The sequence below is a fragment of the Danio rerio genome, chromosome 17, assembly GCF_052040795.2.
Source record: "Danio rerio strain M-AB ecotype USA chromosome 17, GRCz13ab, whole genome shotgun sequence".
NCBI lineage: Eukaryota > Metazoa > Chordata > Actinopteri > Cypriniformes > Danionidae > Danio > Danio rerio.
The window spans coordinates 601,620-618,896 of NC_141037.1; the positions used below are offsets into that span (position 1 = coordinate 601,620).

General features: G+C 36.8%; 1 protein-coding gene across 13 annotated transcripts in view; it reads left to right on the plus strand.

The window, feature by feature from the left end:
• fsip1 (fibrous sheath interacting protein 1) overlaps positions 1 to 12,596 on the plus strand; it is a 41,222-nt gene extending 28,626 nt beyond the window's left edge. For 12 of the 13 annotated variants that reach the window (XM_087289027.1, XM_087289033.1, XM_087289029.1 and 9 more), the window contains 2 exons: positions 9,074 to 9,199; positions 12,353 to 12,596. In XM_087289027.1, the coding sequence (XP_087145153.1) occupies positions 9,074 to 9,199; positions 12,353 to 12,442 (216 nt within the window). In that variant the 3' untranslated portion in view covers positions 12,443 to 12,596. 13 annotated transcript variants of the gene reach the window in all.
• The last annotated feature ends 4,681 nt before the right edge of the window (positions 12,597 to 17,277 follow it).

The following is a 17,277-nucleotide window of genomic DNA, read 5'->3' on the forward strand; positions in this document are numbered from 1 at the left end:
GACACGCATGAGGAGTCCGGCTTGGTTAATATCTGGAGCTAAAGCACAGAATGATGGAAAATTGTCAACTCTGTTACTGTTAAAAAAGTTTAACAATAAGTTAAACAATTATTAAGTGACAGAATCAAATGTTTGCAGATCCTTAAAAAGTCTTCAATTATATAAAAAAAGCCTTAATTAATCATATTATATATCTTGAATTCACATTTTAAAGGTCTTAATAATACAATCGAACTGACCCCGTAAAGAAGACTGTGTTTCGAAATCTACTTAAAATCTGTCTATCTGTAACCAACACTGAAATATGCAGAACCCAATAAAATATATGCTCGCTGGGATTTCGGTTACGCAAGCAGATTTCATGAGGATTTCGCCCTATATCAGCTTATGACAGCTGCATTTATTAACCAGTATATTCGCAAATAAAGACCTAGAGATGCAGCGATTGACAGGACAGGGACCACAATTTCCAAATAACAATTTCCAAATATGATTTCCAAAAAAATCTTATTTTTTTACTATTAGAACTATCATATTTAATCCATAACCTGCAGAATATAAAAATAGTTTATTATTTAATATATACTTATTATTTAGAAGTTGCATAAAAACATGCAAGTAAAAAGTCATCAGCCTTTCAAAGGTAATATTTTCCATTGGATTGCAACCCCTGAGGTTATTATGCTAGATCAGTGTTTTTCAAAGTCTAAGAAAGTGGGCCTCCCTTTTGACACAACTTATCCACTGGTGCCCCCCCCTCCTCCCAAACACGCGCGCACACACACACACACACACACACACACACACATATATATATATATATACACAGTATATATAAAGACACAGACAGATGTCAGACTGTTAACTCACTTTTATCATCATTTGCATGAAAGTGCAATTATTTACAGAGTAATAACAAGTATTTTAATATAACGCTTTTAAAACTAGGATGATGGTTCAATATGAATAGAACAGATCCAAGAACTGTCCATCCCAGTCAAAACAGTCGGAGTTTAGCGGGTCTCACGCTGTCATTAGCCAAAATATCTTGACAAACCACACATAAAGGTTGTGGTTCATCAGCTGGTCCTGTCCACGTAAATCCTAATCTCAAATACTGATCATCATATCGTCGTCTTTTGGGTTTAAGCCCTGAACTTGAAGGCTTTGAATCGTGGGGTCTCAGAAACCGATCCATTGTATTAGCAAGCATATACCTGTATTGGCGGGCTTGCCAAACAGAAACGAATTCACAGGTAAAAAAGGTTTTCTTATTTTTGACGTGTTATTTTTTTTAGCTTAGTTTAATTAAAACGGTTAAAACATAATAAAAAAATACATATAGTAATTAAACTTAATAATTATATTTTTATTATAAATTATTTTTTCCCGCGCCTCCCCTGACAAGTTCTGGCGCCCCCCAGGGGAGGCGTGCCTCACACTTTGAAAACCCCTGTGCTAGATTAACTTCACAGCAATAGTTGCAGATTGATTCTTCAGTACAATGTTAAACTTTGACACCTTTATGGCACTTACATACATTAAAAATAAAGGCTACGACTGAACAAGGAGGATCTCCAAGTTGCTCCAAGTCTCCAAAATTAAATCAAGAATAGTCTTGTGCAATAATCATTAGACCCTTTCACACACTGATACTAGTAAATATCTGGAATATTACCGGAACGACTTTACTGGTAAGTTCAAAAAAGCGCTGTTCACACAGGCGAGGACGTTACAGAGTTTTTCCGGAAAAGAGCATTCACACATCTATCCCAAAATGCCGGTAAATTCTGACATCAAGAAATGAGCTGTAAACGGCTGCGCTTGTGTTTGTAAACATTTGACTACTTTACAAACTCTGTGGATGATCAGTATTGTGAACAACTTTGTTGAAAGCATAGAGGAACACCTTCGCATGTGGAGATGTTCATGATATGTGTGTGTGCTGGTGCTCACTGTTTCACGGGCACACCCAAAGCTTCCATCATAAGCATCTTATCGATAATTATTTACACGGTTGGCATTAAGATGAACATATAAATGTTATTTGACTAACATCTAGCAACTAAATGCGTCTGGGAAAATATTCAAAGGCTTTTATTCTCATAAACCGCGCGGACTTGAATGCTCTGACTGCTCTGATTGGCTAAAGCAGACGTCTTATGTCAGCAGGTTCTAGACGTGCACGCGCTCTTTCCGGCAATCTTTCGTCTGCGTTCACACAGCGCAGCATTCCAGCAAATTACCGCTAATGTTACAACTTCTCTTTCTGGAAAATAGCCAGAACGAATTTACCGGTATTTCAAAAAGGGTCTGTTCACACATACAACCTTTCCGGAAAATTGCTGGTCATTTTTCTGTAAAGGTCTGCATGTGTGAAAGGGGCTAATGTGATCACTATTCTCATTAAGTGAAATTAATATTAGATTAAACAAATGAATAATGATTATAAAAATTAGACTGTTGCACTTTTTTGGTGTCGTCAATCACCTTGTTTATAAAGTTCCTATTGGTGTGTGTGTTCACTATTGTGTGCAATATTTTTATGCTGACAGCCACCTCGAGCATAGAGGGGGTCACGAGTCACTGGTGTTGTTATTTTAGGGGTCGCTGGCTGAAAAGTTTGAGAACCCCTGCCTTATTTATCAGGGATTTTCACAGTGGAATGAACCGACAACTATTCCAGCATGTTTTACATGGCGGATGCCATTTCAGCTGCAACCCAGTACAGGGAAGCACCCATACTCAAACCAGCGACCTTCTTGCTGTGAGGCCCCAGTGCTACCCACTGAGCCACCATGACGTCCAACTGTATATCAATCCAGTCTAAGGAAAACAACTTCTCAGTATAGTAGTTTTTATGCTGATGTTAATTTGCTGAATGATTTCTAATAACCTGTCCTAGAGGGAGCATTTAAATACTCAAATATGTCGGACCTAGGACAGAACCCTGGGGAACACCGTGACAGAGCTGTCTGACAATAGAGTTATTGTGAGCTAAAACAACTGGAAACTGGAAGCAATCAAGAGAGATAAGACTCCTCTCTTCTTCCTCCAGCTGTGATGAGTTTGGTTCTGCGTATGTTCTTAATGTTCTCATTATGCGTGTCTGTAACAGTAGCTCACATCTCCGTCAGGCCAACAGGCTGGAAAAGTGTCATAAATTATGAATTATTGAGCTTGGTTTCTCTTTTTATTGGCCTGGGAGCTGTTTGAGACTCTTTCCCGGTGACGCTCGTTCTGGCTGGAGCTCCGTGTGAGGGATTTCAGCAGTATTTATAGGAGAATGTGAGGTTTGAGGACAGAGGACAGGGAGTTTTCATCTGTCACTTTACTCCACAATTAGTGAACAGTAGTTGAGAAAACACCACAACAGCGCTGTCTTTCTCTTCTGCTTCTCAATCTGCTTTTCCAGCACAAACAAGAGCAAAATATATGTTCTCCTTCAAGAGTTTGACTTGTTTTCCAGCATAAATATCAAAGCCTCCTTAAATCAAGACACGTTTACTGGAGAAGAAAAGTAAATGCAGATAACATGTGTTGTTTTCAATAACTGAATCAGTTTTAAGTGAGTTTGGGCATTAAACAAGAACCAAATATATGCTAGTGAGGTTAGAATATTTATTTATTTATTTATTGTTGGCTGTTTATTGATTTGTTAAAAAGATGTATTGTTTTTGGTATTTTAATGAATATTAGGCAATAATATTAAACAAAGTGCATATGCAAATTTAGAAATCAATGGTAGAGTTCAAACAATCACAAAATATTTAAATAAATAAATAAATATGCAAACCTTAAAAATTAATAAATACTTTTTTTATATAAAAATGCATTTGTATTAATAGAATATAAATAGCAGTAAATATATTTTCATATAAAAATATGAAAAGATCACATAATATTAATAACTTTATAAAATAAATAAATAATAAAAAAAGTAAATAGAAAAAATGCAATGAAGACCTTAAAATGTTAAATAATAAATAATTATAATAAATTAATAAATATGCAAACCTTAAAAAATTAATAATAAATAAATAATTGTAATAGATTAATAAATATGCAAACTTTATAAGTAATAAATAATACATAATTATAAAAAAATAATAAATATGCAGACCTTAAAAATACATAATAATAATAATAATAATAATAAATGACATAATATTACAAATAATAAAAAAGTAAAATAAATAAAAAATAATTTAAAAAGTGCAATGCAGACCTTTAAAATATGATAATAAATTAATAAATGCATAATACTATAAAAATAAATAACAATACATTTTTCACAAGGGTTTAAAAAACGCAACACACTGTTTAAAATAAATGTTTAATAAAAAAGAACTAAAAGAAAAGCTCCTCTATTTGCAGATGTTTGTTTTTGCTTTGATCATAAGTTATCAGGCTTAAAATAGGCTTGTAAATGAAGCTGTGTTTGAAGCTAATAATTAAAAATCTGCATCAGTTGTTGAATAATGCAGATTATTATTGAATATTAGAGCCTTTTCTGTCTGGTTTGTAGGTCTTTGATTCATTCATTCATTCATTCATTCATTCATTTGTTTGTTTATGTATTCATTAATTTATTGTTTATTTATTTGTTCATTCATCATTTTTTATTAATGTATATATATTATTATATATATTAATTAATTAATTTAGTTATTTATTCATTCATTCATTGTTTATTTATTTGTTTATTTTTTCATTTGTTCCTTTATTTATTTTTTCTTATTTGTTGTTTATTTATTTATTTAGTTGTTTATTTATTTATTCATTCATTCATTTTATTTATTTGTTTAATTATTTATTATTCATTCATTTATTATTTTATTTATTTATTTATTTATTCATTCATTCATTTTTTATTTATTTATTTATTGTTCATTCATTCATTCATTCATTTATTTTTTATTTTTTATTCATTTATTTTGCAAAGGACACTAAAGTCTAACTGTGAATGAAATCATAATCTGGATAGCTTTACAATAAAAAAATTGTATTTTAAAATGTTATCATTATTTTATAAAACACATTTTATTGTGCATTAGCATATGTCATTTATTTATTTTATATCTATTATTATTTTTATTGTTGAAGTCACAATTATTAGCCGCCCTAAATTATTAGACTGCTCGTTTATTTTTTCCCTAATTTCTGTTTACCGGAGAGAAGATGTTTTCAACACATTTATAACATAATAGTGTTAATAACTCATCTCTAATAACTGATTTATTTTCTCTGTTATGATGACAGTGAATAATATTAGACTAGATATTCTTCAAGACACTTCTATACAGCTTAAAGTGACATTTAAAGGCTTCACTAGGGTAATTAGGGTAGCTACGCAGGTAAGGGTAATTAGGCAAGGTATTGTATAATGATGGTTTGTTCTGTAGACTATCGAGAAAAAAAATAGCTTAAAGGGGCTAAAAATATTGACCTTAAAATGGTGTTTAAAAACTAATAACTGCTTTTATTCTTGCTGAAATAAAACAAATCATATTTTCTCCAGAAGAACAAATATTATCAGACATACTATAAAAATTTCCTTGCTCTGTTAAACATCATTTGAAAAATATTTTAAAAAGAAGAAAATAATTCGAAGGGGGCGAATAATTCTGACTTTAACTGTATATATATATATATATATTAAACAATTTTATCAAGCATTAAATATTTAACTAAAAAGTTGATGTCATTTATAAGAGGTTTGCAAAGCAGATATAGTCCTCACTTTAGGTTTATGCATGTATTATTTGCTAATGCTTGATAAATGATTAATAGTGTGCAGTTATTATAAAGTGTCATTGAAAATATGCTTACATCATAGGTTGTGTTATCGTCAGGGATATGAGATATAGGTCAGGGATGATGGATCGGTGTGTTCTGCCATGTTGTCTTCCAGGATGTTGTTGTGTTCAATTCGGTTCGGTTCACTGGACTTATTCCTGAACCTGACGCCACTTGATTCACTGAACACTGAATCATTTACGCTGGGATGACTCTCTGGAATTGGACATTAAAGTGGAGCTGTAACTTTGATTCATGAACTTCTGTTCTGCAGCGTCTGCTGTAATGCTGCAGGAATGTGTGTGTGTGTGTGTGCGTTTGTGTGTGTGTGTGTCCCAGTTTTATTTTTATTTGTGTGTGTGTGTCCAGGTGTAATCAGGTGTGCGTGTGTGTGTGTTAGTCCAGGTCTGTGGTTTAGTCCAGGTGTAATATGGTGTGTGTGTGTGTGTGTGTGTGTGTGTGTTTTTAAATATGTGTTTGTGTGTGTTAATTCAGGTCTGTTGTGTGTGTGTGTGTGTGTGTGTGTGTGTGCGTGCCTGTGTGTGTGTTTCCGCTGCAGTAGTTGTGGTTCTGCTCAGGGAACCTCTGGCTCTGCTCCTGCTTCCACGTGGCACTGAGTGAGCAATCGTCCAGAGCTGCTTCAGTCTCTCTCTGACTCACTCCGGCTCTGTTTTCATAAGCCAGACGCCAGTTTCCAGATCAGTGTTTCACCGTGAGCAGACACACAGCAGCTGCAGCTACACATCTGGACTTTCAGGCTGAACAACACTGTTTATACCTAAACACATACATATAGACAATCATATTCAGGAGTGTGTGTTTCCTCCATTAGGTGTTTAATATGAGATGTTAGTATTTAACCCTCCTCTCTATTTTTAACTGTAGAAAACCCCTAAACACCTCTGCAGGTCCTTTTATCATGATAAACACACTCTACTGTAGTGAGAGTGAACACTGCTGAGATACTGCACACTGATGAGGGAAAACCCAAACATTCACTGAGTGTGTGTGTGATGAAGGTCAGCTTGTTCCTTGCAAACTACACTCACCGGCCACTTTATTAGGTACACCTCTCTAGTACCGGGTTGGACCCCTTTTGCCTCCAGAACTGCCTTAATCCTTGGTGGCAGAGATTCAGCAAGCTACTGGAAATATTCCTCAGAGGTTTTGCTCCATATTGACATGATAGCATCACACAGTTGCTGCAGATTTGTCGGCTGCACATCCATGATGCCAATCTCCCGTTCCACCACATCCCAAAGCTGCTCTATTGGATTGAGCTCTGGTGGCTGTGGAGGCCATTTGAGTGCAGTGAACTCATCGTCATGTTCAAGAAAGCAGTCTGAGATGATTGAGCTTTATGACATGCTGCGTTATCCTGCTGGAAGTAGCCATCAGAAGATGGAGACACTGTGCTCATAAAGGGATGGACATGGTCAGCAGCAATACTCAGGTAGGCTGTGGCGTTGATGCTCAATTGGTACTAATGGACCCAAAGAAAATCTCCCCCACACCATTACACCACCACCACCAGCCTGAACCGCTGATACAAGGCAGGATGATCCATGCTTTCATGTTGTTGAGGCCAAATTGTGAGCCGAGCATCTGAATGTGTCAGCAGAAATGGAGACTCATCAGAGCAGCAACGTTTCTCCAATCTTCTATTGTCCAGTTTTGGTGAGTCTGTGTGAATTGTAGCCTCAGTTTCCTGTTCTTAGCTGACAGGAGCGGCACCCGGTGTGCTCTTCTGCTGCTGTAGCCCATCCGCCTCAAGGTTGGACGTGTTGTGTGTTCAGAGATGCTCTTCTGCAGAGCTCGGTTGTAACGAGTGCTTATTTGAGTTACTGTTGCCTTTCTATCAGCTGGAACCAGTCTGGCCATTCTCCTCTGACCTCTGGCCTCATCAACAAGGCATTTGCGCCCACAGAACTGCCGCTCACTGGATATTTCCTCTGTGTTGGAGCATTCTCTGTAAACCCTAGAGATGGTTGTGCGTGAAAATCCCAGTAGATCAGCAGTTTCTGAAATACTCAGAGCAGCCCGTCTGGCAGCAACAACCATGCCACGTTCAAAGTCTCTTAAATCCCCTTTCTTCCCCATTCTGATGCTCACTCTGAACTGCAGCAGATCGTCTTGACCATGTCTACATGCCTAAATGCAGTGAGCTGCTGCCATGTGATTGGCTGATAAAGTGGTCGGTGAGTGTAGATAAGTGGATTAAAATTTAATTGATCTACTTTTTTGTAGATGTTTGGTGAAGGCGGCAAATTTTTGAACCAAAGCACAAATAGACTGACAGAAGCATCAAGCATACGCTCACACTGAAGCACACATGCACACCTGACCAGCACTCACAACACACACACTGCTGTTTTACATCTGACGCTATGGGGACGCACAACCATCTGTAACTCCGCCCTCTTCTGAAAAGAGCACAATCTCATTTGCATTTAAAGTGACAGTCACCAAAACACCACAATCAGGATCAAAGCCTGACAGGGGCAGTTTCAGAGAGCTGGAGAACATCATCTGTGTGACATTCTCAGCTCAAACTCACACACACTCTAGACACAGCAGAGACATATTTTACATCTTGGAAAAAGGGCCAGAATAGGTCTCCTTTATGTGTCTGCTATATGATGCACACCGTCTGGAATGTATAACTTTACAATAAAGCCATGCACTGTGGTTGTTTGTTTCTGATGGTCAGTGGTGGAAACGTGAGGAGAGAACACTGGAAAACCCATTCATTTGAGCTACACACCTGTGTTTAGTGGTTGTGAGGGTCAGTAAAGATATATTTAGCTTGATGGAAATGTGTGAGAACAATGTGAGATGTGTAGATCTGCAGTCTCTGTGAATTCAGCGGGGAGAGTTCAGTATATGTGCTGATTTCATTGCTTTTCACAGTATTACAGAGAGCACAAACGTCTCAGTGTTCAGTTCTCAATCATTAATGCTCAACTGTTTGAGATGCGTGAAAACTTAAGAAAGTTCACCAGTTTCTGCTGCTCCTCATTTCTCATCATTTGTTTTCAGCATTTGACTTGGCTTTGCATTTGTGTTTGCACATAACTTTGATTTATCTCCCCTAGAGGGTCCGTTTCAGTCTGTCTTCATATTTATGTGCTTTCAGATTTCAAAATCTCTCCACTTCTCTTAACCTTTTGCAACATGTGACTCCACTTCAAAACAGCCCTAAACGTTATCTCTTCTGTTTCTACACATGTATTGTCTGTTGATTCACAAATGAAACCCCTTGGCTGTGTTTTAGGGGAGTCTGGAGGAGAGGACAGGAGATCAAGGGCTCTGGACTATGAGACAGCGACAAGATGAGGAGAGACGTCTGAGAGAAATACAGGAGCAGCTGCAGATCCTGGAAGAGACTCAGGAGAGCAGCGTAAGTTCATACACTCATTCACAATCAATCAGACTCACTCAGACTTACTCAGATTCAGACTTATTCAGACTCACTCATTCAGACACACTCAGACTTATTCAGACTCAGACACATCCAGACTCAGATTTATCCAGACTCAGACTCACTCAGACTTATTCAGACTCAGATATATTCAGACTTTTTCCAGAGATGGGTTGCGGCTGGAAGGGCATCCGCTGCGTAAAAATGTGCTGGATAAGTTGGGGGTTCATTCCGCTGTGACGACCCCGGATTAATAAAGGGACTAAGCCGACAAGAAAATGAATGAATGAATATATCCAGACTCACTCAGACTTATTCAAATTCAAACATATGCAGACTTAGACTTGCTCATTCAGACTCACTCAGACTTATTCAGACTCAGACATATCCAGACTCAGACTTATCCAGACTCAGACTTATCCATTCAGACTCGCTCATCTAGACGCACTCAGACTTAGGCTTATTCAGACTCAGACCTATCCAAAAACACTTATTTAGACTCACTCAAACTTATCCAGACTGACCAATTCAGACTCACTCAGACTCAGATTTATTCAGACTCAGGCTCACTCATTCAGACTCACTCAGACTTATTCAAACTCAGACATATCCAGACTCAGACATATCCAGACTCAGACTTATCCAGACTCAGACTTACTCATTCAGACTCACTCATCTAGACGCACTCAGACTCAGGCTTATTCAGACTCAGACCTATCCAGACACACTTATTCAGACTCACTCAGACTTATTCAGACTCAGACTTACCCAGACTGACCCATTCAGACTCACCCAGACTTATTCAGACTTATTCAGACCCAGAATCACTCAATCAGACTCTCTCAGATTCAGATTTATTCAGACTCAGACTTATCCAGTCACAGACTCACTCATTTAGACTCAGACTTATTCAGACTCAGACTTATCCAGTCACAGACTCACTCATTCAGACTCAGACTTATTCAGACTCAGACTTATTCAGTCACAGACTCACTCATTCAGACTCAGACTTATTCAGACTCAGACTTATTCAGTCACAGACTCACTCATTCAGACTCAGACTTATTCAGACTCAGACTTATCCAGTCACAGACTCACTCATTCAGACTCAGACTTATTCAGACTCAGACTTATCCAGTCACAAACTCACTCAATCAGACTTTGACTCACTTAAATTATTCAGACTCAAAATTACTCAGACTCATTCAGACCCATCGAGACTCATTCATAATTCAGATTCAATCTGATTTTATTACACTTACTTACACTCAGACTTCATCATTTGTCCAGACTCAGACTCACTCATACATATCCAGACTCTGACTCATTTCAGACTAACTTAGACGCAGGCTTATTCAGACTCAGACCTCTCCATACTTGCTCATTCAGACATATTCAGACTTATCCAAACTCAGACTCACTCAGATTTATCCAGATTAAAACTTATTCAAACTCAGACGTATCCAGACGCTGACTTAATCATTCAGACTCATTCTGACTCAGACTCATATCAGACTTATTTAGGCTCAGTTTTACTTATAGACTTATTCACACTTATTCAGACTCAATCAGACATACCTGGATCAGTTGCGAATGTACGTATAATGTGATGAACTGAAAGTCTTGAACTGAACTGACTGATTTCTACAGTCATTGATCACGTTGAACTGATGGCTGAATTTAAAAAACCTTGACATTTGGAGGTTTGCAGACTGAAATGCACCGAGTGACTTCTTTCATTATTGCTTTTCTGTCTCTCGCTGCTTCTGTTAGATGTTTCTCTGCTCTCTCCGTGTTTAGTCTGAGTCTCAGAGTTTCTGTCAACAGTTTTGAGGAGCTCTGAGATGTTAAAAGCTTCCCGGAGTCTGTTTGATGTAAACGACTGATTAATGAACAGAAGAACCGCAGTACTTCACTGCATTCTGATGTGTTGAGCTTTTAAACGGCTGAGACAAACCTCTCTCAGAAAGAGATCAGACATTAATAACTGTCCTTCCTACTGTGTGGTACACTGTCAAACCTTCATTCTACTCCATCTAAATGAAAGTTGACCTAGAAATTTTTCTTCTGTCTTCGTTTTCAAAGCTTTAAAATATTTACGCTAAGAACACAAACGAATGGGATTCAGTGCTGTTTCAAAGTATTATAAAGGAGTTAGATTAAACTACTAAACCAGAGTAATCTAAAGGAATACAATAGGCTGATTACGATTTAACCCTCATTTTGTCTGCTCATTCGCAGAATTTGTGAGGAAGATGAGCTTATATCTTCATGCAAAAAGTATTTGAGGATTGAGTGATTTGAGGTTTAGTGAATGCGGCTTATTTTTGGCCCGAAGTGTGAATGATGTATACAGAAATTATTATAAGACAACAGGATGGTTAAAGCATGTACATTGTAAACTGCAGTAAAATAACATTGCACCCCATTGATCATTATTATATAAACTAAACACACAGAGAAAGTCTTCAAGGTTTGCAGTGCCACAATGGTGAGATAATGATGACAATTAATGTTGATCTCTTCAAGCGTGAGAAGATTCAGATGGTTTCTCTGTCTGTTGTATGAACTGAGCTTCAGCTCTGGATGATGTAAGTCTGCTTATTATAATGATGAGAATGAATCAACTGAGTGATGAATCATCTGCTGGTGATTCCTGAATGAATCTTTTCACATTGCTCTCCAGTATTTCACACACGTCTGAGAATGTTGTAAACACCGCTCACGTGGACACACTCCAGCAAGAAGACCAAATCAGCTGAAAAATCTACCTTTAACATTATTCATGCTCACGCGCTGCAAATAATATGTACAGGAACATTTGATTATTATAGCTAAATCACATATGACATATGACAATCACATAACTTAGATTAATAGGTTAATTAAGCAAGTCATTGGACAACAGTGGATTGTTCTGTAGGCAATAGAGAAAAAAGAAATTCTTAAGGGGGCTAATAATATTGACCATAAAATTAACCTAGTTCAGTCTTTAAATGACACTTTAGGCTGATTACTAGTATCTTACAAAATATCTAGTCAAACATTATGTGCTGTCATCATGGAAAAGACATTTTTAAAGAATGATTATAGTGAAAAATGTGTTGTTGAAATGGTGTTTTCCTCTTCCAGACGGTCTGTTTATCTGCTGAGCAGCTGAAGAATCTGCTGCTGGACTGTGAAGCAGAAATAATGCCGTCTGTTCGGCAAACACTAAACTAAAGAAGAAGAAGACGAGGAAGAGGAAGAGCAGAGATGCGTCTGCGTGACACCGGCGTCTGTTTGTCATTCAGGCTCTGATGTGTTTGGCAGACTAGAGAACATCTGAAGCTGAACGTAAGAGGACAAAATAAAATGTTCCTTTTCTAAAATCAAACCAATATGCCTTTCATTCATGTCATCAGCTTTTGATTAAGCACAAACAATATATATGGATCAAATCCATCTGAACAGTCTGACCTGATTCTCTTCTGCTCATACGGCCATTAACAGGTTTACTGCTTCATGTGGAAGAAATTAATATGTTTATTTAGAGTGCCTGCAGTTGAGAAGGACAACATATTTAATAGAAATTACTGTTAAAATATAGATACATTTTCTTAAAAATATGAAACTCTTTTCAGTAATGATAATAATGATGCTGAACATATGAAGCTACGAGGGACTTTACTGTACACTGTTTGCTGTACACTGTAAAACATGATAGTTTGAAAAGTGAGTAAACCCTTTGTAACTCGGAACTATTAACTGTTAAGTACTTAATTTTTGTAATTATGCACATATTTTCTTTACTTAATAATTTAAAGGCAACAGCTTTATTCAGTTTTTAAAAGTCCACTAATCACTTCTAAAGCAATAGGGTTACTTACTTTTTGAAGTAGAGTCAACTCAACGATTTTAAAGAAACAGATTAACTCACTTTGTTAAATGCAATTAGTTGAATTAACTTAAGCAAGCGAGTAAACCTTGCTTTTTTATAGCGATTAGTTGAGTTTGAAAAGTGAATAAACCTGGCGTTTTTAAAGCGATTAGTTGAGTTTGAAAAGCGAGTAAACCTGGTGATTTTAAAGCGATTAGTTGAGTTTGTAAAGCGAGTAAACCTGGCGATTTTAAAGCGATTAGTTGAGTTTGTAAAGCGAGTAAACCTGGCGATTTTAAAGCCATTAGTTGAGTTTGTAAAGCGAGTAAACCTGGCGATTTTAAAGCGATTAGTTGAGTTTGTAAAGCAAGTAAACCTGGCGATTTTAAAGAGATTAGTTGAGTTTGAAAAGCGAGTAAACCTGGCGATTTTAAAGCGATTAGTTGAGTTTGAAAAGCGAGTAAACCTGGCGATTTTAAAGCGATTAGTTGAGTTTGTAAAGCGAGTAAACCTGGTGATTTTAAAGCGATTAGTTGAGTTTGAAAAGCGAGTAAACCTGGCGATTTTAAAGCGATTAGTTGAGTTTGTAAAGCGAGTAAACCTGGCGATTTTAAAGCCATTAGTTGAGTTTGTAAAGCGAGTAAACCTGGCGTTTTTAAAGCGATTAGTTGAGTTTGAAAAGCGAGTAAACCTGGTGATTTTAAAGCGATTAGTTGAGTTTGTAAAGCGAGTAAACCTGGCGATTTTAAAGCGATTAGTTGAGTTTGTAAAGCGAGTAAACCTGGCGATTTTAAAGCCATTAGTTGAGTTTGTAAAGCGAGTAAACCTGGCGATTTTAAAGCGATTAGTTGAGTTTGTAAAGTAAGTAAACCTGGCGATTTTAAAGAGATTAGTTGAGTTTGAAAAGCGAGTAAACCTGGCGATTTTAAAGCGATTAGTTGAGTTTGTAAAGCGAGTAAACCTGGCGATTTTAAAGCGATTAGTTGAGTTTGAAAAGCGAGTAAACCTGGCGATTTTAAAGCGATTAGTTGAGTTTGTAAAGCGAGTAAACCTGGTGATTTTAAAGCGATTAGTTGAGTTTGTAAAGCGAGTAAACCTGGCGATTTTAAAGCGATTAGTTGAGTTTGTAAAGCGAGTAAACCTGGCGATTTTAAAGCGATTAGTTGAGTTTGTAAAGCGAGTAAACCTGGCGATTTTAAAGAGATTAGTTGAGTTTGTAAAGCGAGTAAACCTGGCGATTTTAAAGAGATTAGTTGAGTTTGTAAAGCGAGTAAACCTGGCGATTTTAAAGAGATTAGTTGAGTTTGTAAAGCGAGTAAACCTTGCGTTTTTAAAGCGATTAGTTGAGTTTGTAAAGCGAGTAAACCTGGAGATTTTAAAGAGATTAGTTGAGTTTGTAAAGCGAGTAAACCTGGCGTTTTTAAAGCGATTAGTTGAGTTTGTAAAGCGAGTAAACCTGGTGTTTTTAAAGCGATTAGTTGAGTTTGTAAAGCGAGTAAACCTGGCGATTTTAAAGGGATTAGTTGAGTTTGTAAAGCGAGTAAACCTGGTGATTTTAAAGCGATTAGTTGAGTTTGTAAAGCGAGTAAACCTGGCGTTTTTAAAGCGATTAGTTGAGTTTGTAAAGCGAGTAAACCTGGTGATTTTAAAGCGATTAGTTGAGTTTGTAAAGCGAGTAAACCTGGCGATTTTAAAGAGATTAGTTGAGTTTGTAAAGCAAGTAAACCTGGAGATTTTAAAGAGATTAGTTGAGTTTGTAAAGCGAGTAAACCTGCCGATTTTAAAGGGATTAGTTGAGTTTGTAAAGCGAGTAAACCTGGCGATTTTAAAGCGATTAGTTGAGTTTGTAAAGCGAGTAAACCTGGCGATTTTAAAGCGATTAGTTGAGTTTGTAAAGCGAGTAAACCTGGTGATTTTAAAGCGATTAGTTGAGTTTGTAAAGCGAGTAAACCTGGCGATTTTAAAGCGATTAGTTGAGTTTGAAAAGCGAGTAAACCTGGCGATTTTAAAGCGATTAGTTGAGTTTGTAAAGCGAGTAAACCTGGCGATTTTAAAGCGATTAGTTGAGTTTGTAAAGCGAGTAAACCTGGCGATTTTAAAGCGATTAGTTGAGTTTGAAAAGTGAGTAAACCTGGCGATTTTAAAGCGATTAGTTGAGTTTGTAAAGCGAGTAAACCTGGCGATTTTAAAGAGATTAGTTGAGTTTGTAAAGCGAGTAAACCTGGCGATTTTAAAGAGATTAGTTGAGTTTGTAAAGCGAGTAAACCTGGCGATTTTAAAGAGATTAGTTGAGTTTGTAAAGCGAGTAAACCTTGCGTTTTTAAAGCGATTAGTTGAGTTTGTAAAGCGAGTAAACCTGGCGATTTTAAAGAGATTAGTTGAGTTTGTAAAGCGAGTAAACCTGGCGTTTTTAAAGCGATTAGTTGAGTTTGTAAAGCGAGTAAACCTGGCGATTTTAAAGAGATTAGTTGAGTTTGTAAAGCAAGTAAACCTGGAGATTTTAAAGAGATTAGTTGAGTTTGTAAAGCGAGTAAACCTGCCGATTTTAAAGGGATTAGTTGAGTTTGTAAAGCGAGTAAACCTGGCGATTTTAAAGCGATTAGTTGAGTTTGTAAAGCGAGTAAACCTGGCGCTTTTAAATCGATTAGTTGAGTTTGTAAAGCGAGTAAACCTGGCGATTTTAAAGAGATTAGTTGAGTTTGTAAAGCGAGTAAACCTGGCGATTTTAAAGCGATTAGTTGAGTTTGTAAAGCGAGTAAACCTGGCGATTTTAAATCGATTAATTGAGTTTGAAAAGCGAGTAAACCTGGCGCTTTTAAATCGATTAGTTGAGTTTGTAAAGCGAGTAAACCTGGCGATTTTAAAGCCATTAGTTGAGTTTGTAAAGCGAGTAAACCTGGCGATTTTAAAGCGATTAGTTGAGTTTGTAAAGCAAGTAAACCTGGCGATTTTAAAGAGATTAGTTGAGTTTGAAAAGCGAGTAAACCTGGCGATTTTAAAGCCATTAGTTGAGTTTGTAAAGCGAGTAAACCTGGTGATTTTAAAGCGATTAGTTGAGTTTGAAAAGCGAGTAAACCTGGCGATTTTAAAGCCATTAGTTGAGTTTGTAAAGCGAGTAAACCTGGCGATTTTAAAGCCATTAGTTGAGTTTGTAAAGCGAGTAAACCTGGCGTTTTTAAAGCGATTAGTTGAGTTTGAAAAGCGAGTAAACCTGGTGATTTTAAAGCGATTAGTTGAGTTTGTAAAGCGAGTAAACCTGGCGATTTTAAAGCGATTAGTTGAGTTTGAAAAGCGAGTAAACCTGGCGATTTTAAAGCGATTAGTTGAGTTTGTAAAGCGAGTAAACCTGGTGATTTTAAAGCGATTAGTTGAGTTTGTAAAGCGAGTAAACCTGGCGATTTTAAAGCGATTAGTTGAGTTTGAAAAGCGAGTAAACCTGGCGATTTTAAAGCGATTAGTTGAGTTTGTAAAGCGAGTAAACCTGGCGATTTTAAAGAGATTAGTTGAGTTTGTAAAGCGAGTAAACCTGGCGATTTTAAAGAGATTAGTTGAGTTTGTAAAGCGAGTAAACCTTGCGTTTTTAAAGCGATTAGTTGAGTTTGTAAAGCGAGTAAACCTGGAGATTTTAAAGAGATTAGTTGAGTTTGTAAAGCGAGTAAACCTGGCGTTTTTAAAGCGATTAGTTGAGTTTGTAAAGCGAGTAAACCTAGCGATTTTAAAGCGATTAGTTGAGTTTGTAAAGCGAGTAAACCTGGCGATTTTAAAGCGATTAGTTGAGTTTGTAAAGCGAGTAAACCTGGCGCTTTTAAATCGATTAGTTGAGTTTGTAAAGCGAGTAAACCTGGCGATTTTAAATCGATTAGTTGAGTTTGTAAAGCGAGTAAACCTGGCGATTTTAAAGCGATTAGTTGAGTTTGTAAAGCGAGTAAACCTGGCGATTTTAAATCGATTAATTGAGTTTGAAAAGCGAGTAAACCTGGCGCTTTTAAATCGATTAGTTGAGTTTGTAAAGCGAGTAAACCTGGCGATTTTAAATCGATTAGTTGAGTTTGTAAAGCGAGTAAACCTGGCGCTTTTAAATCGATTAGTTGAGTTTGTAAAGCGAGTAAACCTTGCGTTTTTAAAGCGATTAGTTGAGTTTGTAAAGCGAGTAAACCTGGCGATTTTAAAGCGATTAGTTGAGTTTGTAAAGCGAGTA